Source organism: Saimiri boliviensis, chromosome 10, assembly GCF_048565385.1.
Source record: "Saimiri boliviensis isolate mSaiBol1 chromosome 10, mSaiBol1.pri, whole genome shotgun sequence".
Classification (NCBI taxonomy): Eukaryota; Metazoa; Chordata; class Mammalia; order Primates; family Cebidae; genus Saimiri; species Saimiri boliviensis.
Window position 1 is genome coordinate 87,282,525 of NC_133458.1, and position 27,258 is coordinate 87,309,782.

A 27,258-nucleotide genomic window follows, 5' to 3' on the forward strand; every position below is an offset into this window, starting at 1 on the left:
AAGAGTGTAGGAAACACTGTGTTAAAACATCTATCGATCGCTGCTGTACCTGCCTCATCAACTGCTATGGAAATCTGCCTCTATGTCTAAAAATATTTATAAAGGGGATTTTCAAAACCTAAGAAAGATAAAAAACAGAAAATTAAAAAGGAGTTTCCAGATTTCGGGACAAAATGATATAGCTGGTTTACAGTCTGATACAACTACATGCTCCACAAACATTGAAATGATAAAATATAAAAAGAGAAAAACCAGTAAGATGTATCTAGGCTCTAAAACAAGAGGAGTATCTCTTCACATTGGAACCAGAGCAAATGCACAGTGGTAAACTGGACAATAGCACAGACCTGCTCTGAAAAGGAGGCTGAAAACCTGTTGAGCCAATGCCAGGTTTGAGCCTTAGACGGCAGGAAACAGAGACAGAGTCAGTTCTACAACCAAGAAATAAGCTAAGGACTGGCTCAATGGCCATATTTTTAAGGAACTCTCAGACTATGGTAATCCAGTGAAAAATGAACAAGGAAGTGAAGAGACTAGAGACTATAATAATCAATAATGAGCTGGCTTATGTCTATAATAATAGCTACTTGGAAAGTTGAAGCAAGAGGATTGCTGAAGTCTAGGAGTTCCAGGCTGCACTGAGTTATGATCATGCCACTGTGCCCCAGCCTAAGCAACGGAGCAAGAATCCTTCTCTGATATAAATAAAAATTAGCACACAAAAAGGCACCTAATGTGGTTAGTCATTGCACAAATGCAAATGAAAATCATAATGAGATATCACTGTACACCGATTAGATTAGTTAAATCTAAAAAGGCTGCCTGTGCCAAGCATTGGTAATGGTGTGGCACAACTGCAATTTACTTAGCTGGTGGGAGTATAAAATGCTAAAGCTACTTCGGAAAACAATTTGGCAGTTTCTTAAGAAGTGAAACATTCACCTACTAAATGATCCAGCCATTTCATTTCTAGATATTTACTCAGGAGAAATGAAAGTCCACACAAAGCCTTCTATATGACTATTCATAGCAGTTTTATGTATAATAGCCTAAAAATGGAGACCACTCAAATTTATATCAACAGGTGGATGGATTAATAATTTGTGAGATTGGGGGTGGGGGTGGGGGCGCCAGGGAGAGAAGCCAGCACCGGGATGCAGCTCCCAGCGAATCAGACTCAGAGGGCTAGAGGACTTCACGATTCCAAACAAGGGGCTGGGTTCGTTTCCGTGGGACTAATAGGGCACTGAATATAGGCCCAGGAAAGAAGCCGAAGGGCGAAAGCCGCCCAGGGGGGCAAATAAAGCGGCGGGGGATGGGAGAGGTGGTGGGGGCGGTGCGACCCCACCTGAAACCTGAAGCCGACTGGGAGGGTCGGGGACTTAACCCCGTCGGTGCTCGCGTGGGATCCTGTGCTTACCTCATTCCTCCTGCAACTCGAGGTCCACGAGAACCCTGCCAGATGGTGGACGCTGATGCAAATCTGGGCAGCGTAGCCCGCCCAGCAAGTTGTCCCACAGACCTGTGCGGGAGTTGGGACTAAGCCAGCTGGACAGACGGCCTGCGGAGGGAGGCAGAGTTGCAAGCAGGGAAACAGACCATAAGGCCTGGCAGGCCCCACCTCCACAAAATTCAAAGTGAAGCCCTCGCTAGAGAGCTTGGCAGCAAATACACCAGCTTGACCCCAACCAGGAAGATCAAGCTCTGGGAGAGACGCCATTGGGAAGGCGGGGCCCATCTCACCAGCAAACGAACCCCAGGAAGGACCAGCCACCTAACAACGTGACTGAACCCGAGAGAGCCCAGCAACGCCCTCTACAGGCCAAAAAAGATACAGCTCCAACCTCAACAGGAAAATAAAGGCTGCTCAGAGACTCCTCCTGAAATCACCAACTCCAAAGATTAAAGGGACATAAATCCAGGAAGATGGGAACAAAACAGCACAAAAAGGATGAAAACAACAAAGAACAGAAACCTCTTCTCCTCCCAGGGATCACAACTCCTCACCATCAAGGGAACAAAAAAAGACAGAGAATGAATCTGATGAATTGACAGAAGCAGGCTTCAGAAGGTGAGTAATAACAAACTTCTCTGAGTTAAAAGACCATGTTATAACCCAATGCAAAGAAACTAAGAACTTGAAAACAGGTTAGATGAAATGCTAACTAGAATAACCAGCTTAGAGAAGAACATAAACGACTTGCTGGTGCTGAAAAACACAGCACAAGAACTTTGATTCTGCTGTTGAACTTGTATATCAAGTTTCGACAGCTGAATTGATCAAGCAAAAGAAAGGATATCAGAGATAGAAGATCAAATCAATGAAATAAAATAAGAAGGCAAGATTAGAGAAAAAAGAGTGAAAAGAAATGAACAAAGCCTGGAAGAACTATGGGATTATATGAAAAAACCGAATCTACGCTTGATCAGCATCCCTGAACGTGATGGGGAGAATGAATCCAAGTTGGAAAACACTCTTCAAGATATTATCCAAGAGAACTTTCCCAAACTAACAAGGCAGGCCAACAGTCAAATCCAGGAAATACAGAGAACACCACAAAGATATTCCTCTAGAAGAGCAAATCCAAGGCATATATATGTCAGATTCACCAGGGTTGAAATGAAGGACAAAATCCTAAGGCCAGCCAGAGAGAAAGGTCGAGTCACCCACAAAGGAAAGACCATCAGACTCACAGTGGATCTCTCAGAAGAAAACCTGCAAGCTGGAAGGGAGTAGGGGCCAATATTCAATATCCTTAAAGAAAAGAATTTTCAATCCAGAATTTCATATCCAGCCAGTCAGTGGGGAGATCACCATCGATTCCTTGGAAATACAAACTACCATCAGAGATTACTACAAACAACTCTATGCATATAAATCAGTAAATCTGGAAGAAATGGATAAATTGCTGGACACTTGCACACACCCAAAACTAAGCCAAGAAGTTGAAACCCTCAAGAGACCAATAACAAGGTCTGAAGTTGAGGCAACAATTAATAGCCTACCAACTAAAAAAAGTCAAGATCCAGATGGGTTCACAGGTGAATTCTACCAGACATATGAAGAGGAGCTGGTACCATTCCTGTTGAAACTATTCCAAACAATACAGAAAGAGGGAATCCTCCCTGACTCTTTCTATGAGACCAATATCATCCTAATACCAAAATCTGGCAGAGACACAACTAAAAAAGAATACAATAGGCCAATATCCATGATGAACGTCGATGCAAACATCTTCAATAAAATACTGGCAAACTGAATCCAACAGCACATCAAAAAGCTTATCCATCACGATCAAGTAGGCTTCATCCCAGGGATGCAAGGCTGGTTCAACATACACAAGCCTATAAACGTAATTCACCACATAAACAGAACCAAAGACAAAAACCACGTGATTATCTCAATTGATGCAGAGAAGGCCTCTGACAAAATTCAAAAGCCCTTTATGCTAAAAACTCTCAATAAACTAGGTATTGTTGGAACATATCTCAAAACAATAAAAGCTATTTATGACAAATGTGCAGCCAATATCATACTGAATGGGCAAAAACTGGAAGCACTCCCTTTGAAATCTGGCACTATACAAGGATGCCCTCTGTCACCGCTCCTATTCCATAGAGTATTGGAAGTTCTAGCCAGAGCAATTAGGCAAGAAAAAGAAATAAAGGACATTCAATTAGGAAAAGAAGAAGTCAAATCATCCCTATTTGCAGATGACATGATCATATATTTAGAAGACCCCATCATCTCAGCCCAAAACCTCCTCAAGCTGATAAGCAACTTTGGCAAAGTCTCAGGATACAAAATCAATGTGCAGAAATCACAAGCATTCCTATACACCAATAACAGAGAGCCAAATCATGAGTGAACTCTCATTTACAACTGCTACAAAGAGAATAAAATACCTAGGAATACAACTTGCAAAGGAGGTAAAAGATCTCTTCAAGAAGAACTACAAACCACTGATCAAGGAAATAGCAGAGGACACAAAGAGATGGAAAAACATTCCATGCTTATGGTTAGGAAGAATCAATATTGTGAAAATGGCCATACTGCCCAAAGTAATTTATAGATTCAATGCTATCCCCACAAGCTACCATTGACCTTCACAGAACTGGAAAAAACCACCTTAAACTTCATATGAAACCAAAAGAGAGCCCACATAGCCAAGACAATCCTTAAGCAAAAAGAACAAAGCTGGAGGCATCATGCTACCTGATTTCAAACTACACTACAAGGCTACAGTAATCAAAACAGCATGGTGCTGGTACCAAAACAGAGATATAGACCAATGGAAGAGAACAGACGCCTCAGAAGCAAAGCCACACATCTATAACCACCTGATTTTTGACAAACCGGACAAAAACAAGCAATGGGGAAAGGATTCCCTGTTTAATAAATGGTGTTCAGAAAACTGGCTAGCCATAAGCAGGAAGCTGAAACTGGACTCCTTCCTTACACATTATACAAAAATTAACTCCAGATACATTAAAAATCTAAACACAAGAACTAACACCATAAAAACCCTAGAAGAAAACCTAGTCAAAACCATTCAGGACATAGGCACAGGCAAGGACTTCATGACTAAAACACCAAAAACAATGGCAACAAAAGCCAAAATAGACAAATGGGATCTAATTAAACTTAAAAGCTTCTGCACAGCAGAAGAAACAATCATTAGAGCAAACCGGCAACCAACAGAATGGGAAAACATTTTTGCAATCTGCCCGTCTGACAAAGGGCTAATATCCAGAATCTACAAAGAACTAAAGCAGATTCACAGGAAAACAAACAAACAAACCCATCCAAAAGTAGGAGAAGGATATGAACAGACACTTTACAAAAGAAGACAAATATGCAGCCAACAAACATATGAAAAAATGCTCCTCATCACTGGTCATTAGAGAAATGCAAATCAAAACCACACTGAGATACCATCTCATGCCAGTTAGAACAGTGATCATTAAAAAATCTGGAGACAACAGAGGCTGGAGAGGATGTGAAGAAATAGGAACACTTTTACACTGTTGGTGGGAGTGTAAATTAGTTCAACCATTGTGGAAGACAGTGTGGCAATTCCTCGAGGATCTAGAAATAGAAATTCCATTTGACCCAGCCATCCCATTACTGGGAATATACCCAAAGGATTATAAATCATTCTGTCATAAAGACACACACACATGTATGTTCATTGCAGCACTGTTTACGATCGAAAGACCTGAAATCAACCCAAATGCCCATCGATGATAGACTGGACAAAAAGAAATGTGGCACATATACACCATGGAATACTATGCAGCCATAAAAAATGGTGAGTTCATGTCCTTTGTAGAGACATGGATGAACCTAGAGGCCATCATTCTCTGCAAACTGACACAAGAACAGAAAACCAAACACCACGTTTTTCACTCATGGGTGGGTGATGAACAATGAGAACACGTGGGCACAGGGAAGGGAACAACACTCACAGGGCTAGGTGGAGGGATGGAGGGGAGTGGAGGGGGGCGCAGCGGGGGACAGTGGGGAGGAGGAGAGGGATAATACCAGGAGAAATGCCTGATGTAGGCAACAGGGTTGGGGAGGATGGAGACAGCAAACCACCATGGCATGTATGTACTTATGCAACAATCCTGCAGGATGCAGGATGTGCACATGTACCCCAGAGCCCAAATACAGTTTAAAAATAATTTATGAGGTAGCCATACAGTGAAATATTATGCAGCAATAAAAAGAAATGATATGCTGATGGATGCAGCAGCATGGATAAATCTCAAAATACGTATGTTGAGCAAAAGAAGCGATCTGAAAAGGAGTGGATAGTGTATTATTTTATTTATATAATGTTCTAAAAATGCAAACTAATCCATAGTGACTGAAAGCGTATCAGTAGTTACACGACTAAAGGAGGAAGAGGACTGGCAACTAAGACGTGTGGAGAGAGGGATGGGAAAAAAGCACGAGAAAACTTCTGGGGTAATAGATATGTTTATTATCTTGACGTTTGTGATGTTTTCATGAGTGCGTAGTTGTGTCCAAATTTATCTAATTATACATTTCAAATATGTGCACTTTGTTACATGAAAACTATAACTCAAGAAAGCTCTAAACTGCATCAAATTAAATTGAAAATATTTTAGGTATCATTTTTTAACTTTTTAACACTTGTATCTCTTTATATCTATTTTATATTTTTATGTCAGAAGAGTTTAACACATGTATAACCTGTCTCGTATTTAAGTAACACAGCGTATTTTATGATTTTACTGAAATTTTTGTTTTTTTTATCTTATTTATTTATTTTCTATCTTGACAAAACTATTTAAATGGTATCATTTTAAATCTTTTATTGTGTATTTTTCCAGAGGCAAAAGAACATCTTTAAATCTATGTTACCTGTGTAACATAGATCATACTATAGGAGGAAGATAGCCCCCTTAACTTCCTGGCTCTGTAATTTACTGGTGCCCTGGGACATGCTTAATCTTAATTTTCTTACAAAACAAGGTAATTCTGTAAAGCCCTTAGCTCGATGCTTAGTGCTTGATAAAGAGTTGGTGTGTACCTTTTTAAATTTCTGTATATTCTTTTGAACAGTGACCTAACTAAAAGGCTGTGCCCTTTTTGATGATGAGCTTTAGAAAACATCAGCAGGAAAAATGATGGATACAATCAAATTATTAAGTATTAAGTAACCCAATATAAATGTGGGTTAGCCAGCCTGAAAGTGGACTTTAAAGACATCAGAATTTGAAAGTTCTGTTGTCCAAACAACAGTCTGCATTATAGTGACCAGACTGAGATGAGAACAAGAATTTTAAACTATTTTACAGTCTTTCTTGAGGAATTCTCTGGCTATTAGATTCATAAATGTGATTATTTTAAGAGTGAATGCCAGGCCGGGCGCGGTGGCTCAAGCCTGTAATCCCAGCACTTTGGGAGGCCGAGGCAGGTGGATCACAAGGTCAAGAGACCGAGACCAACGTGGTCAACATGGTGAAACCCCGTCTCTACTAAAAATACAAAAAATTAGCTGGGCATGGTGGCGCGTGCCTGTGATCCCAGCTACTCAGGAGGCTGAGGCAGGAGAATTGCCTGAACCCGGGAGGCGGAGGTTGCGGTGAGCCGAGATCGCGCCATTGCACTCCAGCCTGGGTAACAAGAGCGAAACTCTGTCTCAAAAAAAAAAAAAGAGTGAATGCCATGAGAAAGTTTTAATGAATTAAATACCAAATAATTCATTATCTACTTCCCCACTCAGAATAATTACACACTACAAATCTGTTCACAAGAATTTTTAAGATTCGGAAATACACTACATATTGCAGTCAAGAGCAAAGAGAGATCATTATCATGTGGTCACCACTGTGACCACTACCTCCCCTTGTCACCTTCCACATATCCTGGGAAGGGCGGGCAGACACCAGAAAAATGACTTGCATTGTGCTTTCTCTGTATAAAACCTGAAATTTTGTGTAATATAATCCTTCCTCCGTAAAACATCAGAAACAGCAGTGGCTACAAGCATTTATTAGATTGGGTGTTTATTATTTGCAAATACAGTGAGTCACAAATGTATTGAATAAAGCTTAATTGTATAGACAATCCTACAATACAGGAACTGTTACCATTCTCCTTGGAAAGATGAGGAGACAGCCTTGGTGAGTTTAAATAATGTGCTCAGATATTGCAATATTTTGCTTGTGAATAAGAACTCCAAAAAAAGACAAGGGATTAGGAAAATGTTTTTGTAAATATGTCATGAAACTTTCCAACTTTCATGTTTGAGATTGTAAAGAAACTTTTAACTTCTGCATTTTCTTTTCTTAGCTTCTGCCTAGATTTTTTCCTATCCTATACTACGATATTTCATCCAGTTTAACAAGAGTAAAGAAAAATAAACCTATCATTTCTTTTGTGACCCTTAACAATTACCTGTGATTTAGTTTTACTTTTAAATGATAGTAACTGAGTGAAATGTCAAAAGGTGATACCGCACAAATAGTCACTTTTGGCAAAGCTTCTTTTATTTTATGCTTTAGGGTCATCGTTAATAATATGGGCAGATTTTGGGCACAGTGGCTCACGCCTGTAATCCCAGCACTTTAGGAGGCCAAGGCGGGTGGATCACAAGGTCAGGAGTTTGAGACCAGCCTGACCAACATGGTGAAACCCCATCTCTACTAAAAATACAAAAATTAGCTGGGTGTAGTGTCGTGCACCTCTAATCCCAGCTACTTGGGAGGCTGAGGCAGGAGAATCATTTGAACCCGGAAGGCGGAGGTTGCAGTGAGCCAAGATATGCACCACTGCACTCCAGCCTGGTGACAGAGTGAGACTCTGTCCCAAATAATAATAACAACAACTATAATAATAATAATGGCAGTGAATTTTTAAAGAAAAACATTTTCTACCCTGTTGTTATATTTGATGTTATATGTTATAATTCTGTTTATGATGGGCTAACTTCCCTAGATTCTATTATGCTAACAAACAGGCATTGTTAACGAACGTGTTTTATTTTTAGATAAGTCTTCCTGAAGTGTCTCTATTAAGAATATTCAAGTTAAACAAGTCTGAATGGCCTTTTGTTGTTCTGGGGACACTGGCTTCTGTTCTAAATGGAACTGTTCATCCAGTGTTTTCCATCATCTTTGCAAAAATCATAACTGTAAGTTAAACAAATTTGCTAATATTTTTAACAATTTAAAGAAAGTACGACCCAAGAGAATAAGCTTGTAGCAGTCTGATCCACCAGGGGAAAACTGGGACTTTTAGTGGGTCACCACTAGTGTGGGGTCCATGATAGGAAGGTTAGTTAATGTTTCCAGGAGATAAGCCAGCATCTATTGTAAAGTGTGCTGCTGGGCATTGTTGAATCAGTAAAGAAATTGCTTTGAATTCTAATTTTTTTTTTTTTTTTTTTTTTGTGATGGGGTCTCACTCTGTTGCCAGGCTAGAATGCAGTAGCTTGATCTCACTGCAACCTCCACCTCCAGATTCAAGCGATTCTCCTGCCTCAGCCTCCCGAGTAGCTGGGATTACAGGCACACACCACCACGCCCAGCTATGTTCCGTATTTTTAGTAGAAACAGGGTTTCACCAAGTTGGCCAGGATGGTCTCGATCCCTTGACCTTGTGATTCGCCCGCCTCACCTCCCAAAGTGCTGGGATTACAGGTGTAAGCCACCATGCCCGGCCTGTTTTCTAATTTTTACTTCAGCGCTAGATCAGCATTCCAAAACGCTGAAGAAAATAAGCAAGTATAACTTCTTTCCTTTCAACTACTGGGAACAATTGTCATTTCTTTTCTCACCAGCCAGCTCAGGGAGAAGAAACAACAAGAGTTTGAGTTTATGCTAAAGGACTCAGGACAGCTGGTGAGTTTAAGGATCTTACAAGATCCATGCTTACTCTTCAATGTTAACTGAAGTTGTAGCCTGGAATTTTAGCATCCCTAATTTGCACAGCTGTACTCTATCAATATAAATGCCTGTGGATGTACAATTACTCATTTTTAGGAACAATTTCCAGGAGCACATTAAGAAGTCTCACTTTGCAGGTACTACTTAACTAGAAAAATACTAAGAAACTTGAGGGATCCAAAATTATTCAAAATAATAATTCAAACAACTGTTAGTTTCTTTGGAAATATACTGTGATAATAATAACAGATAGATGACTCATTTTTCAGATCTCATATTTACATAGTTTAAGAGAATTAAAAGCAAGTTATTTTTTATCATAGATAATGCAGATGATAGCATAATGGTGCACTTTTTTTCCACAGATATGCGTATAGTTTTATTTTTATGTTGAAATATATTTTAAACCAGGCACAGTGGCTCATGCCTGTAATTCCAACACTTTGGGAGGCTGAGGCAGGCAGATCGCTTGAGGTCAGGAATTCAAGACCAGTCTGGCCAATATAGTGAAACCCCGTCTCTACTAAAAACATAAAAATTAGCCAGGTGTGGTAGTGCACACCTGTAATACCAGCTACTCGGGAGTCTGAGGCATGAGAATTGCTTGAACCTGGGAGGCAGAGGTTGCAGTGAGTCGAGATTGAGATCATGCCACTGCACTTCAGCCTGGGTGACAGAGCAAGACTCAGTCTCAAAAAAAGAAGAAAGAAGAGAAAGAGAGAAAGAGAGAGAGAGAGAGAGAGAAGAAAGGAAGCAAGGAAGGAAGAAAAAGAGGGAGAGAGAATTTTAAAACTCCTGATATACAGAAATTTTTATTTTTTTCTGTTTCTTTTATATTTTCCTCCAAACACCTGATAAAAAAATATGTTCTTTTTCAGATGTTTGGAAATAATGATAAAACCACATTAAAGCATGATGCAGAAATTTATTCCATGATATTCGTCATTTTGGGTGTTATTTCCTTTGTCAGTTATTTCATGCAGGTAAGCATTTAATAAAAAAAAAAAAAAAAAACCAAGCCTCAGCGCTATTACTTTTCGTTGTCATTCTTTCTATTTGAGTTAAAAACATATCCACTAAATGTTACAAAGGAAAAGAACGTAGATTTTTGTTTGTTTGTTTTTCAGGGATTATTTTACGGCAGAGCAGGGGAAATTTTAACCATGAGATTAAGACACTTGGCCTTCAAAGCCATGTTATACCAGGTCAGTGTTGAGTTGAATTTTTCTTATTGTATTTAAAATTTGTTGAAAAACAATTTAGCTTTACTTCGGTCTCAAGTCAACTTTTGACATAATCTTTCTTTTTGGATCCTTTGTAAGCACGCTCTTTTTGTTCTGAGCAGCAAAATCTAATGTCAGAAGTCTTACATTTTTCTGAAAGAAGCGAGTCCAAAAGTGTGATGTTCAAAAATACAGCTTACAGAAAAAAAGCAGGATCTCCTCATTGTTCCTTGCATTCATCTTGACAAATCTTTCTTTTAATGAGTGAGGTAGTGTTCCAGGATCAGAATGGAAGGCCAGATTAAAACAAAAGGAGAAGAGCTACCGTATCTTGGGAACGTATCTGAAAAGGAGTTGTTAATTTCTCTAGTTCTAATCCATGGGCATAGCTTAAGTTTTTGACTCTATACTTCTTAAAGCAGCCAATCTCTGCCTTTATCAGAAGAGTCCTGAACTTACATAAGATTGGTCTAGCTGCCAGGTCTGCCTGCCTCATGCAGATGATCAGTCACCTCTGTAAAATAATTAAAAACAGGTGGATCAAGTAGTAATCTTGAGAAGTGAGTCTTGGAGGCAAATGGAAGGAATGTCTCAGACTGGCACCTCTAAAATTCTTTCACAAGGCTAAAATGTATTGGGTTACCCTGAAAGCCAGTAATCATTAGTAGCCCTTCACCTCACTTTCTGTCACCAAAACTCACCAGGCAGGAGCAAATAGCTTCCTGCCAGGGTGATTTCTTTTCAGAAATAGAGTTACTGTCACTCCAACTGAGTCATCAAATCCCATTTTTAAATCTTGAGACTTTTAGGAGCAGTTCTCTGAAGGCTGCCATGCAACAACTGTACTTTAGGGAGCTACAAGATACAAAGTGCAGGGGAGCAAGTTGGCGGTTTCCCCGGCAACACGATGCTCTAAATCTATCGATGACCTTATACCTTCTGTTCAAAAAGGTCCCATCTCTGCTTCATGTTCCACATTTTGAGACACTCGTTAATCCAGAAAAACAAAAGTCTACTTGTAAGATCATAAATCAATTTGATGCCAGCACATACCTCTCACGTTAAACTTATACATTATTTTTTTAATTTATTTATTTTGAGATGGAGTCTCACTCTTGTCACCCAGGCTGGAGTGCAATGGCGTATCTCAGCTCACTGCAACCTCCACTTCCCGGGTTCAAGCGATTCTCCTGCCTCAGCCTCCCAAATAGCTGGGATTACAGGTACCTGCCACAATGCCTGGCTAATTTTTGTATTTTTAGCAGAGACGAGATTTTACCAAGTTGGCCAGGCTAGTCTCAAACTGCCTCAGGTGATCCACCTGCCTCAGCTTCCCAAAGTGCTACGATTACAGGCATAAGCCACCACGCCTGGCCTCATTATTGTTTTAAAATTTATGAATACTTTATGTCTTTGCCACAAATCTTCCACGAAATAAGTTGAGACTTTAATTAACTAATACTGTATTTCACATTTGTTGACAATGTCTGCTCACTTATGTTTTGTTTTTAAAATTTATCTTTTTCCCTGTTCAAATAAATTGATTTTAAATTTCTAGATACCTTTGAAAATGTTTCCTGAATTCCTAAATGTTTGTTTTCATACAGAATATAAATTTTAATTTTTCCAAGCATTACTTTGAACTCACTTTCTGTTCACGGAATGCTTTTAGTGGAAGAATCTCAAGGCCATGAGCCAGTTTAATGAGAGGAACTGTTGTTAATCTAGTATTTTGATTATTATAATACTGGGCATTAATCCTCTGTCTAGCATTAGCCATGTGAACATTAGGATTGTAACATTATTTAATAAAGTAGCTTCTGCTCATAAGAATGCTCCAATCTATATGCCATAAACTCTGGGCATACTTACATAAACTCATGCTCATACTTACAAAGACATGCATGCAGCCCCCTGAGGCCCCCTGAGGCCATTTATCCGGCCCCCGCTGCACTTCAGGAAGGGGCACCTCTTTCATTGGTGGTCAGTGAGAGGAGCACAGGATGTGGATGCTGTATGATTGTATGTGGCGGCGCCACAAAGCGCAGCATCGCTCACGTACAGTACTACTTCCGGTGACGCGGGATGCAGGCGTCATGGCTCCGGAAGCACGTCATATGACGTACATCCGGTCTGCGGCTGCGGAGCCCCACATCACCGGAAGCAGTGTGAAATGACAGCAGAAGTAGGAAGAAAGGCAAAGCACTATAACCATTACTACACAGTACAATGGCCCCCATACTCCCCCAAATGTACAACATAATGGCCCCTATAACCTCCCTTTGCCCAAAAGTCTCCCCCCACATTACTACACACCGTGTTTCCCCTATTATAAGACCCTGTCTTATATTAATTTTACCCCCAAAAGACGGGGGCTGTCTTATTTTTAGGAGGTGTCTTATAATAGGGGAAACATGCAGCAGTGGGCTTCCCACAGAAGAGGCCCACCGCTGCTGCAGATGTCCAGGACGCTGTATACACAGTGTCACAGGCTGATCACCGCCATCCCTGTATACAGCACTGGAGGCAGTGCTGGGCCTGTGACACTGTATACTGCTGTCTGGGATAGTGGAGGCAGCGCTGGCTGTGAAGGGTGTCACACCTTGCATAGTCCGGCCCTCCAATGGTCTGAGGGACAGTGAACTGGCCCCCTGTGTAAAAAGTTTGGGGACCCCTGGTCTATGCCATTTAGCACATGGTATTAAATATCCGCATAGGTTAGGTTTTTTGTTTTCCCTCTTCATCCGTCAGCCGTCAGCACTCCTTCCGAATCTTAGCTTTACCTTTTAAAATTGGAGAAAAATAAGAGTAGTATATTGTAGTATATTTAACCCGTTCTTTGTAAGCATCTTCACAATTTTGCTTTGTCTATAGTATGGGAAGCTCCTAGTGTACAGTTTTACCTAACTCTTATTATCTGATTTTTCTACTAATATGAGAATTTTTAAGGCTTAGCAACCATGCTGGGGCTTGCAGTGCTTTTTATAAGCATTGTGAAGCCTCATTTGAGGTAGAGGTATGTATAGAAACAGGTATGGTATTTTTGTAGGTATAAAATCCATATTTTATGTGATTACTTTAAATTCTTCCTGTTAAAAGGAATGTTCTAAGTGTTGCTGACTTCAATCATTGTAAATAATTCATCATTCATTGTGTTTCAAAGCTAAGTTTATAATTCTTAATGATATAGATATTGATATATAGAATTATAGATATTGATATATGGAATTATATATATATAATTCTTAATGATAAATAGAGCTATTGAGTTTTTTTTAACATGTAAGGAGTTTATTTTTCCCCATTCCCCTCTAAATTAGATTGGCTAAGACTTCTTGGGATTCTTTAAATTATGATAGCATTGATGGTGATCACTAAGGAGCTTCAAAATGTACCTAAGCTACTTCCAAAAGGATTTGAGGTAATGGGTCCTGAAGCATGAGAAACAGGTCTTGAAACTCAACTGTAATTCTTCAGTCATATGACAGGCAGAACAAGATAATTGATTAAAAACTTAAATAATCTCTAAAACAAACCCCCCACGACACAAGGTTACCTGTATCACAAACCTGGACATGTACTCTTGAACTTGGAAGTTTAAAAATAGTAATTTTTTTTTTTTTTTTTTTTTTTTTTTGAGACGGAGTTTCGCTCTTGTTACCCAGGCGCAACCTCCGCCTCCTGGGTTCAGGCAATTCTCCTGCCTCAGCCTCCTGAGTAGCTGGGATTACAGGCACGCGCCACCATGCCCAGCTAATTTTTTGTATTTTTAGTAGAGACGGGGTTTCACCATGTTGACCAGGATGGTCTCGATCTCTTGACCTCGTGATCCATCCGCCTCGGCCTCCCAAAGTGCTGGGATTACAGGCTTGAGCCACCGCGCCCAGCCAATAATTTCATTTTATTATAAGAAATGTAAGTTAAGGCTAACTAAACAATCAGTATTACGTTTAATGGAGTTTTCTTTACTACTATTATTGTTTTTGAGTTGGAGTCTTGCTCTGTTGCCCAGGCTGGAGTGTAATGGTGGGATGTGGGCTCACTGCAAACTCTGCCTCCCAGGTTCAAGAGATTCTGCTGCCTCAACCTCCTGAGTAGCTGAGATTACAGGTGTGCACCACTGTGCCCAGCTAATTTTTTTCATATTTTTAGTAGAGACAGCGTTTCACCATGTTGGCCAAGCTGGTCTCAAACCTCTGACTTCAAGTCATCTGCCCATCTTAGCCTCCCAAAGTGCTGGGATTATAGGCGTGAGCCACTGCGCCCCATGGAAATTTTTTTTAACCAATGAGTTGCATGACTTTCAACAGAACCTCAGTTCTCCCTCAAACTACAGAGGCTATCTTTATGTTATGGTTGCTTAGTTTTTTAATTGCTTGCTAACACTGTGCGAGCCAATATCTTAAGGTACACTATGCACTTAGAATAAAATCCATCTTTAATAGAAGCAAATTCAAGAAAAAATGAAACTAAAAATTAAAAACTCTGGCCTCTGGTTGGTGTGGTTTAAATCCTGGCTTCAGCACCTGCCAGCTATATAGCCTTGGACACATTACTTAATCTCTAAGTATCTCTAAGTACCTTAGTATTTTTACTTCTAAAATGTGAGTAATCACATTATCTATCTCGTAGAGTTGTTGTAATGATTAAATGAGAGAGTCCATGCTAAGCACTTTACATGGTTTTATTGTATTTTTATTTCAAGTGGAACTATTGGCAGGAAAAAACTGGATATCTACCAGTATCAAAAGCCTGATGGCCTTTCTTATAATTATATTGCTGTCAGGAAGAGAGGATGCAAGCTAATTTTTACTCACCACTTAAGCGCCAGAAACACTGCTAAATGTTTTCGTATATATTGCTTATGCTGGAAAACAGTCCCTGGAGTACATTGGTGCCTTGCTGAAAAGCAATTTCAGACATCTTGTCCACTGAACATCTGATAATGACTAAGATTAATTGCATATGTACCTATTCATGGTGTTTTACAGCAAGTTACTGTAAAATCAGGAATGTAATATTCACTAATAAATTCTTTTCATGTTTTTTACCTTATACTGTATCTAAAAATTATCTGTGCATTCCATGTCATGTTCAAATCTAGAACCAATTAGAAAATATATACAATACCTTAATTTTGGAGAGAGTACACAGTCAAAAGCAGGTAATGTCTTTCACTTCAGCAGTGCTGTGGTTATTACTGTTGCTGCTGTGTATTCACACAATGTTTGGCTCTTGCCTGCGATTGTGCTTTCAGAGTGGCTACTATGTGGTACAGACTGTAATCTGTCTAGGATGCCCTTTTAGCACCTAGGACCCTGAGCTCATGGAGACATCTGTAAGTTCTAGGGGGTAATGTGAAGCATCAGACAAAATCTTTATTATGTGGCTCCTAAAGAGAAGGAGACAAACTTTTTATCATTAGTTTATATGGAAAGTTTTGAAAATATTTCTAAATTGAGTGATTTACTGCCTTACTTTATCTCACTCTGGCATCCAAACTGAAGGGCTGTGGTGCAATCTCAGCTCACTGCAACCTCTGCCTCCCAGGCTCAAGCAATCCTCCCAGTTCAGCCTCTCAAGTAGCTGGGACTACAGGTGTACATCATCATGCCCAGCTAATTTTTGTGGTTTTGTAGAGACAGAGTTTTGCCATGTTGGCCAGGTTGGTCTTGAAGCCCTGGACTCAAGCAGTCTTCCCAACTTGGCCTACCAAAGTGTTAAAATGACAGATGTGAGCACCCCTCCGGCCTTTTGAATTGTGTCCACTCTTCACAAATGACTTTTGGAGTAGAATTACAAATCACTTGATGATTTGAAATGACCATTTAAATTTGAATTTAACATTGATTATTATACAACATGGTAATGAGTAGTAAGTCCAAGCTCTTGGGCTTAAGTTCTTCAGCTAATATATAAATATAGATCTTCATGAAAAAAGAAGCAAAAGTCATTTGATCCATTTTATATGTAGGAATTAAGTACCTGTGAGTGAGGAGGCAGGTAAATGTCTTCTAACTTAGAGCAGAAAAATCACTAGTCAGAGAAAATAATGGTTTTTGACAACCCTATGTTAATTCTCCTTTTCTCTAGGATATTGCTTGGTTTGATGAGAAGGAAAACAGCACGGGAGCCTTGACAACAATATTAGCCATAGATATAGCACAAATTCAAGGAGTATGTATATTGTTTTTATTTTTAAATAATGTATGTGGTGTGCACACATGTCTCTGTGCATATATGTGAGCTGTGCTGAGATGTCCCACATAATTAAGGAGGCCAGGTAAGTCTCATGGTTAACAGGTAACTCTCAGTGAAAGATGAAAGGAAGCCTTTCTGTTCTGGATATTTTTAACCAAAAATAGAGAATATTTAGCACGTGTATTAGGATTACTAGAGGACCACAGAAGAGATCAAGAATAAGTTAAAAAAAAAAGAGCTCAGAATTAAATAGATAAGAAAAAATAATGAAATGAAAACACACACACTTTAAGAGTTTTAATATAAGAAAAAGCTTCAGTTTTTCCTTCCTCCAGAAAATAAGTTTTTAATTAAAATAATGTCTAACAATTCAGAGTCATGTGTGCATCCAGACACGATTCTGTACTGGTTGTTACACAAGTTAAAAAGAATTGTGTAAACATGACCAGTAAAATGCGTAAGCGGCCCGGCACGGTGGCTCAAGCCTGTAATCCCAGCACTTTGGGAGGCCGAGGCGGGTGGATCACGAGGTCAAGAGATCGAGACCATCCCGGTCAACATAGTGAAACCCCGTCTCTACTAAAAATACAAAAAATTAGCTGGGCATGGTGGCGCGTGCCTGTAATCCCAGCTACTCAGGAGGCTGAGGCAGGAGAATTGCCTGAACCCAGGAGGCGGAGGTTGCGGTGAGCCGAGATCGCGCCATTGCACTCCAGCCTGGGTAACAAGAGCGAAACTGCGTCTCAAAAAAAAAAAAAAAAAAAAAAAAATGCGTAAGCAAGATATTTATATATATTCATAATTAGTGATGGAATGACCAGCATAATGTATGTCAAGGTCAGGCTTAAATACGTGTGGCGGATAGAAGACTGTAGAAGAGGCAAATAATAATTTGTTAATTTTCTTCTAATTGTTTTAACAAAATTCACCTTTGTATAGCAAATGGGATCTTAACTGAGAAAAGCAGCAGAAAACAAGGTTTCCTACTTTAAATGGAAGTAAGATAAAGCTTTCCATCTCTGTTAAAATAAGAATTCTACTAGAATTATAGGGATCCCGTTTTCCCTTATCATGCATTTGGGACAAAAGGAAAATGTCAATAATTCACCTCTGAATGGCAGAAAAATACTACAAGTATTTATTCTATTTAGAAATGCTGAGATGTTGCTTACAGCTTTGTTAGCAGAGCAACAAACTGTCAACTAAACCCATCAGAATTGTACACTTCTTTTAGAGATTATTTCCACAGGACATGGCAACCATTCTAAGTTTTTTTTTGTTTTGTTTTTTAACTCTTGCAAGACCTCTTTGTTTAACATATACATACCTGCATGATCGGATTTCTATTATCAGAGAATAGAATAAGTGGGTTACAGCTGTGAATATTCACAAGCATTCATTTTGGTTTAGAAACCTAATTTTATGATGGAGAAAGAGCTCAAGAGGAAAGGGTGCATCTTTATCTCTTCCTGAAATTCTTTCTGTTAATTTTGAGGGCAAGGTTCTAGAATTTTGTTAAATAGGATTTAGATTTTAAAATAGGGCTGAGGAGTTCAATTTTACTGGCACACATGAAAAGATCATGGATAGAATTTCACTTGATAATAAAATAATGGATATACCATTAATCTCCCTAGCACCACATAATTATCTCTTTGACTTCTGAGCTTAGGAATTCCATGGCTTGCTGCTCCAAGCAGAAATATCAATCCCTATAATTCCATTTGAATTCCCACTCCACAAAATTTGCTATTTTTTCTTTACTGTATTAATGTTTGTCTCTTGCTACTTATCTTTCAAATCTTTTCAGAATCTTTGTAGTGAAACAGGTATTCTTCCCAGCAGTTATATTAATATGTGAGACATTTCTTCTAGCAATATTTGCTTCAACCAAAAAACTGAATTAGTACTGAAAGACCCAACATTACTGTCCTTCCATTTATTGTTTCTAATAAATAGTATTGTCTCTGAGGGAAGTTATTGGAAATCGTTGTCAACCTGATTATAAGCACCCGACTAATATCATTTTATCACTTGAAACTTTATCATGGCAGTTATTAAGTGCTGGTCTCATAATAACTTCTAGACAAGTCGAATCATTTTTTGGCATTAGAACGAGAAGCTAGAGCATTTATTAATGCTCAATCGTTTATTAATGGTTGGAATCCTGATGAAAGATTTTTAAAGTTGCTGAATTTAAAAAGTGAAACAAGGGACAAACTGTCACAGGTTGTACATGGAGTATGTAAAACTCTCATGCTAATCAATATACAATGGGATGGTACCTATGAATAGCCACTGTGCTCCAGCCTGGACAACATAGTGAGACCCCATCTCTATATTTTAAAAATCTAATTTTAAAAATCAAATTAAGGAATAAAACAACCAAAGAAAGATTTCAAGAGTGAGACTCTGTCTAGTAACATGTAATTGACAAAAACTCTTACTTTGCCATATAAAGATGGATTCATATTTCAATGAATAGTTTTTCTAAAAAAGGAAGATTGTTTACCAATCTTATTTGTTCACAAATGAATTCTTCCTCACAAGGACACTCTAGCATAAAGATGAGCTAGGAAATAATAATTGGGGGTCATATTTCCTATCATATTGACTTAAATAAGTCAGACTCTATCTCAATTTCTTCATCATATAATTTCAATTACATTTCTATCAAATATAGTCGAATGAATGTTCCTAAAATAGCTCCTTAATAAATCTTAGTTTGAAACCTTTAACTCATGACTACAAAGATATGCATCTGGACATTTTTAAAAGCTCTGATATTTTGAAAGTCATGATAAAAACATGTTAGTGAAATAGAGTCATAGGACAACATGATTCCTAGAATAGTTGCCTGAATACAACCAGTTTAAATGATACTGCTTTAGCCCAAGGGAATGGCTTATTGCCAGTAGATCTGTCAACAGACTATTTTCTGTGTGATATGTGGTTTAATTAAAGCTAAAAGCCATTTTAGATTCTATTTATTATTATTATTTTTTGAAATGGAGTTTTGCTCTGTCACCAGGCTGGTGTGCAGTGGCATGATCTTGGGTCACTGCAACCTCTGCTTCCCGGGTTCAAGCGATTTGCAATTCTCCTGCCTCAGCCTCCCAAGAAGCTCGGACTACAGGCGTGTGCCACCACGCCCAGCTAATTTTTGTATTTTTAGTAGAGACGGGTTTTAACCATGTTGGCTAGGATGGTCTCAATTTCCTGACCTCGTGATCCATCCACCTTGGTCTCCCAAAGTGCTGGTATTACAGGCATGAGCCACCATGCCTGGCCCCATTTTAGATTTTTTTGGAGACTCAATTCTATAAAATTACAAGGCATTATTTCTGTACATTTTAATAATCCCTTTTCATCAACCAAAAGTCTTAATCTCATTTTTGTGCACAAGACAGTGTGTTATTGACACCACAATGTACATTTGATATACTACTGACACATCCAATCCTAAGGCCTAGAACTCTTCTCATCAGAGCTGTAATATGTTGCCCAAATAAAGCATAAAAATTTATTTAATTTGTTAATTCCAAGATCCCAGTGAATTTACTAGTTAGTTTTACCTAAACAATGGTAACCTCATTTCTTGATTTTTTTTTTTTTTTTGACATGGGAAGTATATAAAACAACTTGACATTACTTTTGATTCAAACAATGTTGTCATGGAAATGATTTTTCCACAATATAAGATTGGCATATAATTGTTGTTTTGTCTTGCAGTTTTAGGATGGATTAAGAAAGATAATCAAATGTACAGCAGAAGCTAATAGAGCCATTCAGTATTTGATAATAGTGGTTAAGGATGACTCTTTTTAAAAAGTCTTCAAGCCAGGTGCAGTGGGTCACACCGGTAATCCCAGCAATTCAGGAGGCCAAGGCAGGAGGATCACTTGAGCCTGGGAGGTCAAGGTTGCAGTGAGCCGTAACTGTGCCACTGCACTCTAGCCTGAGTGACAAAGAGAGAACTTGTCTGAAAAAAAATTTTTTTTCAATCTTGGTCCTGAATTCGTAATATTGCAAAAAACTTTACCACTGCTAAGCCATCAAACTATTGTGTGGTAAGGTAAGTCAAAAATTTGCCTTGACAAAAACTCACAGAAATGAAGATGGTGCTGGGCACAGAGGCTCACACCTGTAATCCCAGCACTTTGGAAGACCAAAGTGGTGAATGATGAGGTCAAAAGATGGAGACCATCTTGACCAACATGGTGAAACCCTGTCTCTACTAAACATACAAAAATTAGCTGGGCATGGCGGCGCATGCCTGTAGTACCAGCTACTTGGGAGGCTGAGGCAAAAGAATCACTTGAACCCAGGAAGTGGAGGTTGTAGTGAGCCAAGATCACGCCACCGCACTCCAGCCTGGCGTCATAGTGAGACTTTGTCTCAAAAAGAAAGAAAGAAAGAAAGAAATGAAGATGGTTAAATCTACAAGAACAAATGAATTTAACCATTGACATTAGTGGTCCAATAATGCATGATAAATTCAATTACTTTCCACAAAATGTATGCTAACAAATAATAACAATCAATAACTGTAGGCTTTAAACACTTTACATTTTCACAAGCTTTGTAAATTTGTCCAACTAAGGCTTGTTTTCTGCTCTACGAATATTTTAACCATCAGTTATAATGTATTTTAGTAGATTCTACTTCAAATTGTACTATTTTTTTCCTCACCTTCTTTGAAAATATTCCCAGCAGTACCTGTTTCACAGAAACTACTTATTTATAGTGCCTACCTTTTCACTTACTTCAAATTCAACATTGGCTTCTGAAAAAACCTGCAGCTGAGCAGTGTCAGTAGCATATGTCAACAGCCAGGGAAAACTACTCAAAATAATCTACCTTATTTTTTAATTGATGTTGTTACTTTCTATGTCTGTAACTGTAGCAACTGTTCTCACCAAATGGCAGATAGTCTTACATAAGTTATGCAGTCGGAACACATTTCTTCCACTGCTACAATCAAACATGGTTTAATTAACTCACAATCCATAAATGACTTTCTTTGCTTGGCCAATGAATCAGCCATTTAAAAACTCACTTTGGTTTCGTTCTCATTTTCATATTTTAGTTTTGTGAAGAAATTCTGCTAAGATGAGATATTTTGTTTTATATTTGCTAGTTTTTCTGAATGCTGCTATCCTATAAGTTGGGAATATTGCGATAAGTGCTCAGTCTGCTAATGTTGACATATTTTGTATTTTTCAGCACTATTTAGTGTCATAGCATAAAAAAACACAATGCTGTGGCATCTAATTAGAATACAAAATGATTCACAGTCCACTGTTCCGTAAAAGCATGGCTTTCAAAGACCGCATTTCTCTTATTTTCTTGTTTTGAGATGAGGGACATGCAATGGTATTTTTTAAAACTAGGATAAAGTGCAGCAGTACAGCAATACTCAACATGCTGTCAGATTATAACCCCATCACTGAGATCTGTAGCATGCCGAGCAGCAGTGCAAAGTGATGAGAGTGCCATGTACGGTTTCTCTAGCAGCTACCATCACTATAACCTAAGACAGCCTAAACAATAGGTAAACACGACCAGTCAGCCAGCCCATTAAGATAAGGCCGAGTTAGGTGGCTCACACCTGTAATCCCTAGCACTTTGGGAGGCTGAGGTGGACAGATCACCTGAGGTCAGGGGTTCGACAGGAGCCTGGCCAACATGGTGAAACACTGTCTCTACTAAAACCACAAAAATTAACCTGGTATGGTGGTAGGCTCCTATAATCCCAGGCACTTAGGAGGCTGAAGCAAGAAAATGGCTTGAACCTGGGAGGCAGAGGTCAAGATCACACCACTGCACTCCAGCCCAGGCGACAGGGGAGACTGTCTCAAAAAAAGAGAGAGAAAGAAAGAAAAAGAAATTTAAAAAAATTAAAACGATAGGTAAACAAAAAGGCATGACTGTGTTCTAATAAAACTTTAATTATGGACACTGAAATTTGAATTGCATACCACTTTTACATGATTCAAAATATTATTCTTCTCTTGATTTTTTCCCCAATTATTAAAAAATATATTTAAAACATTATGGACAATATAAAAGCAGGTATAGAGTCAGATTTGGCCTGCAATCGACAGTTTGTCAATTCACGCAATAAAAAATCCACGAAAGAACTTCAGGTGGCATTTTACAAAAGAAGAACTCCGTATCAACCATGCCTTTGTGCTTTTACTTTATTCGGGTCTCTGTATTTAGAGTGTGATTCTCATATGCAACCTACAGGTAGGTCTCTTTGAATATCTCAGTGGGATATTCAGACCATTTTCATTATGGTATTACATTCGTTACATTCCAGTAGTAACGAATACAACTACCACCATATCTTGGCTTCTCAAGAAAATTCTCCACTAAAAGAACCCAGGGATCTTTGGAGAAATGGCTGATTCCAGAAGTAGGGCAGAGATAGTAAAAGATGAACCTGGAAAATCATCTTGTGTCAGAAAGGATGGACATATTCAAAATCTGGTAACTGGGACATGTCAAGGGACAAAGCCAACTTGAAGGAACTTCCACTGGCTACATCTGGGATAATTTAAGTGAAAATAAGTGACGACAGTAACAGTTTATAAACCATTGAAAAAATTAAAAAGTCATTAGTTCTTACTGCAATAAATAAATTGAAAGTTTGATGAGAAATTGGACTTTGACATAGCTTCAAAGTGCCTCAAAGCATTTATTAATTACAAAGAGAGAAACAGAGCAACTTCATAGTGGAGAAGCCTGGAAGAAACCATTGTAATTAATTACACAAGTGAACGATGCCTGGAATAGGACCAATCAAAATGGTGTGCCACTTGATAGGTTGCAATGGGAAGAACACAGCATCACTTTTGTGAGATTCTTACCAAAGATACATAATTTGAATCTAATTGTGAGCAAATATAAGATAAGCTAAAATTGAGAACTATTCTACCAGATAATGGGCTCACAATCCTCAAAAAAGTCAAGGTCATGAACGTCAAGTTAAGAATGAAGAACAATTCTGTACTAAAGGAGACTGAGGAGGCATAACATCTAAATGAAATGTGTAATTCCGGTGTAGATGTCCTTTCACTATAAAATACATTATTGAGACAATTGATGAAACTTGAAGGAAGTCTAGGCACTAAATGATACTTATGTAATTTCCTGATGTTGATCATGGTATTTTGGATATGAGAGAGAATGTTCTTGTTTATAAACATCATCCCTAAGTATGCAAGGATGATAGAATATCAGATCAGCACTTAATCCCAAATGATTCAGGGAACAGAGTTCTTTATCCTCCAGTTACAGGCTGTATGGTTGTGGGCAGGTTATTTTGTCTTACGACTTTTGTTTCCTCATCTATAGTAAAGGACTAGTGATAGTATCCATCTCTTTGCATTGTTGTGAGATTAAATAAGATGATAACGGTAAAGTGCTTATTTAGTGCCTAGCAAAAGTTGGCTATTTTTTGAGTGTCTTTATATATTACCTTCAACTATCATATGAGAATTATGGCTACTGTTTACTTTTGACCTTTCTCCTATTTGGGCCCTTTTAGCGTATCTTCCCTTCTGCGCTACTGTTTGCTGTCCATGTTGGCTTCCTTTCCATAGCAACTCTGGTCTTTCCAACACAAAGCTTCATACTCCAAAAAGCACTGAGTCAGACGGCATGAGTTATTCCTTGCATGATTATAGTATCTTCACCAATAGAAACAGATAATTTGTGTGAAAGGCAAATGTATAAAAAATATACAAAAGTCTTATTTTTACAGGTTCCATAATGCAAATGTTTCCATTCAAATAAAAACTACTAATTCACCTTAGAACGTTAGGAAGGTGAATTAGATTCTATTGTAGTAAATATGTAAGCTCAAGCATAGCATTCTCTTCCTTTTTATTCTCCATGAAATAGAATATGCAAAACCTTCAAAAAGCATTTATATGCATAACTCAAATCATCTTTCCAAATACTTAAATTTTAAGTCCATGTCAGTTAAGCATGTATGTAAAACTGGTACTTTAATGCTATTATTAAAATATTCATTTTCTATAAAATTCCTAGAAAATGTGAATATAACTTTAAAATAGGAAATAGTAAAAAATGCTTAACTAAAGATAGACTCTTTGTTTAGTTTTTTGTAATGGTAATTATGATTCTGGCATTTTCAAATATCACCTTTATAACCAAGAATTTATCTGTGAGTTAGGGTTGACGAGGTGGCAGGGTGCTGGTATCTACGTGTATGTACAAGCGAGTTGTTTCATTATTGCTGGGTGTTTGGGAGTAAGGAAACAAGAAGAGTATGAGTGTGTATCAATCATTGGGGGAAGACAAAGGAAATCTTGTAACTTCAGCTTTCAACACACTCAACTTGCTTTGGGGTATAAAATCCTGCCAAACTGTTTAAGGAGAGGTCTCAGAGCAACAAAAAAGTCTCCTTTAGCCATTGCACTCCAGCCTGGGTAACAAGAGTGAAACTCCGTCTCAAAAAAAAAAAAAAAAAAAAAAGTCTCCTTTAAGGAGCTAGTATTTAATTTCAGAGTGCCTATTCCTAACATGCTTCTATACAGTCTTCTATGGTATTCCACTAAACTAACATCCATTTAATTTGGACATCTCAATATTGGACATTAAAACATAAAGCATAATATTTCCTTAGTTTGGGGCATTTTTAAAATATGTATCTTATTTAATCTAAAAGTATAAATTCAAGGTATAAATTTAAGTCTCATTCTTTTTAAAGAAAGTCTACCTTGTTTTGCAAGGAACTGTAATAGTGATTCTTGTAAATTTAAAGTTAATTTAGTTTTTTCCCCAAAATATATCTGATTATAGGCAACAGGTTCCAGGATTGGTGTCTTAACACAAAATGCAACTAACATGGCACTTTCAGTTATTATTTCCTTTATATATGGATGGGAGATGACACTCCTGATTCTGAGTATTGCTCCAGTACTTGCCATGACAGGAATGATTGAAACCGCAGCAATGACTGGACTTGCCAACAAAGATAAGCAAGAACTTAAGCGTGCTGGAAAGGTAAAATAAAGACTGTTATTACCATCCTAACGTTTTCAGAGAAAAACAGTCAGAACTTTATGATAGGTTAACCATATGACATGTTTACTATCTTTATGATATATTAACTTCATCTCTTAGAAATCTGTAAAGTGATCTGTATACAGAGAGAAATGCATACAGACCAATTTAGGCTAAAAGGTAGATATGTTATAGCAATCTATAGCGTATAGATTTAGAGTACATAATTTAGAGCACAGGCTCTAGAGTCTAATTGACTAGTTAGAATCCAGATTCTATCCTACAAATGTGTGATATGAGCAAGTTATGTCAACCTCTGTAGACTTCAGTTTTCTCACCTGTGAAATGGGAATAAGAGTATTCACTTACAAAGTTTTGTGAATATTGCACAAAACACAATGTTATCATATGCAAAACACTTAGAATGGTATCTGGAAGACAGTAAGCACTTAGAAATGTCAGCCATTATTACTGAGGAAGTTTTCTAACATCATCATTCCTCATTTCCCCATTTTCTGCTCATTGAATAATCAAAGTTTCTTGAGCAATTATTCTGAATATTTTATTTTTCAAAGCGAATAGGTAATATAACAGTTACTGAATGCAAGGCAATGCAGGTTTTAGAGACAGGACCGAAAAATGAACAATGTATTTAATCATTTAGAAAATGCCTTGACATACAGGTATTCGACCTTCTTAGGATCGACCATATTCATATCAATAATTAGTATATTAGAAACTGAGGGAAACACTATTGTGGTATCATAACATCTAAGAATTGACAGAGACATCATCTGACACAACCATTCACCTGACACAGGAGTCCCTTACACAACACCCCTGTCAAGCATCCATCTCCCTCCTACCACCTTTTCCTCCAGTGACCAGCAGGACATTACTGTACTTGGATAGTCTTCGGTGGTGGGCAGTTCTTTTCCTTTTCTTTTTTTCTTGTCTTTTTTATTTATTTATTGCTGGAATTCTATCTTACTCTTCTTGGCTTTCATCTTGGTAGAGGTCAAACCCTGTTTTTCATGACAGCCCTTTAGCAGCTGAATCGTAAACAAGGAGTCTTCTACTGGCTCTACATTCAGGTCTTTAAAATGTTCCTCATGCCTGTAATCCCAGCACTTTGGAAGGCAAAGGCAGGCAGATCACTTGAAGTCAGGATTTCGAAACCAGCCTGGCCAACATGGTGAAACCCTGTCTACTAAAAATTACAAAAAAATTAGCCAGACATGGTGGCAGGCACCTGTAATCTCAGCTAGTTGGAAGGCTGAGGCAGGAGAATCACTCGAACCCGGGAGGCAGAGGTTGCAATGAGCCAAGAATGGAGCCACTGCACTCCAGCCTGGTGACAGAGCGTGCCTCC

General features: G+C 38.3%; 1 protein-coding gene across 1 annotated transcript in view; it reads left to right on the top strand.

The window, feature by feature from the left end:
* ABCB5 (ATP binding cassette subfamily B member 5) overlaps window positions 1-27,258 on the top strand; it is a 121,854-nt gene that overhangs the window by 57,814 nt on the left and 36,782 nt on the right. The window contains exons 16-20 of the mRNA XM_039472840.2: window positions 8,526-8,669; window positions 10,302-10,406; window positions 10,551-10,628; window positions 16,740-16,823; window positions 25,683-25,886. Of these exons, the coding sequence (XP_039328774.2) occupies window positions 8,526-8,669; window positions 10,302-10,406; window positions 10,551-10,628; window positions 16,740-16,823; window positions 25,683-25,886 (615 nt within the window). The remainder of the gene's footprint in view (window positions 1-8,525; window positions 8,670-10,301; window positions 10,407-10,550; window positions 10,629-16,739; window positions 16,824-25,682; window positions 25,887-27,258) is intronic.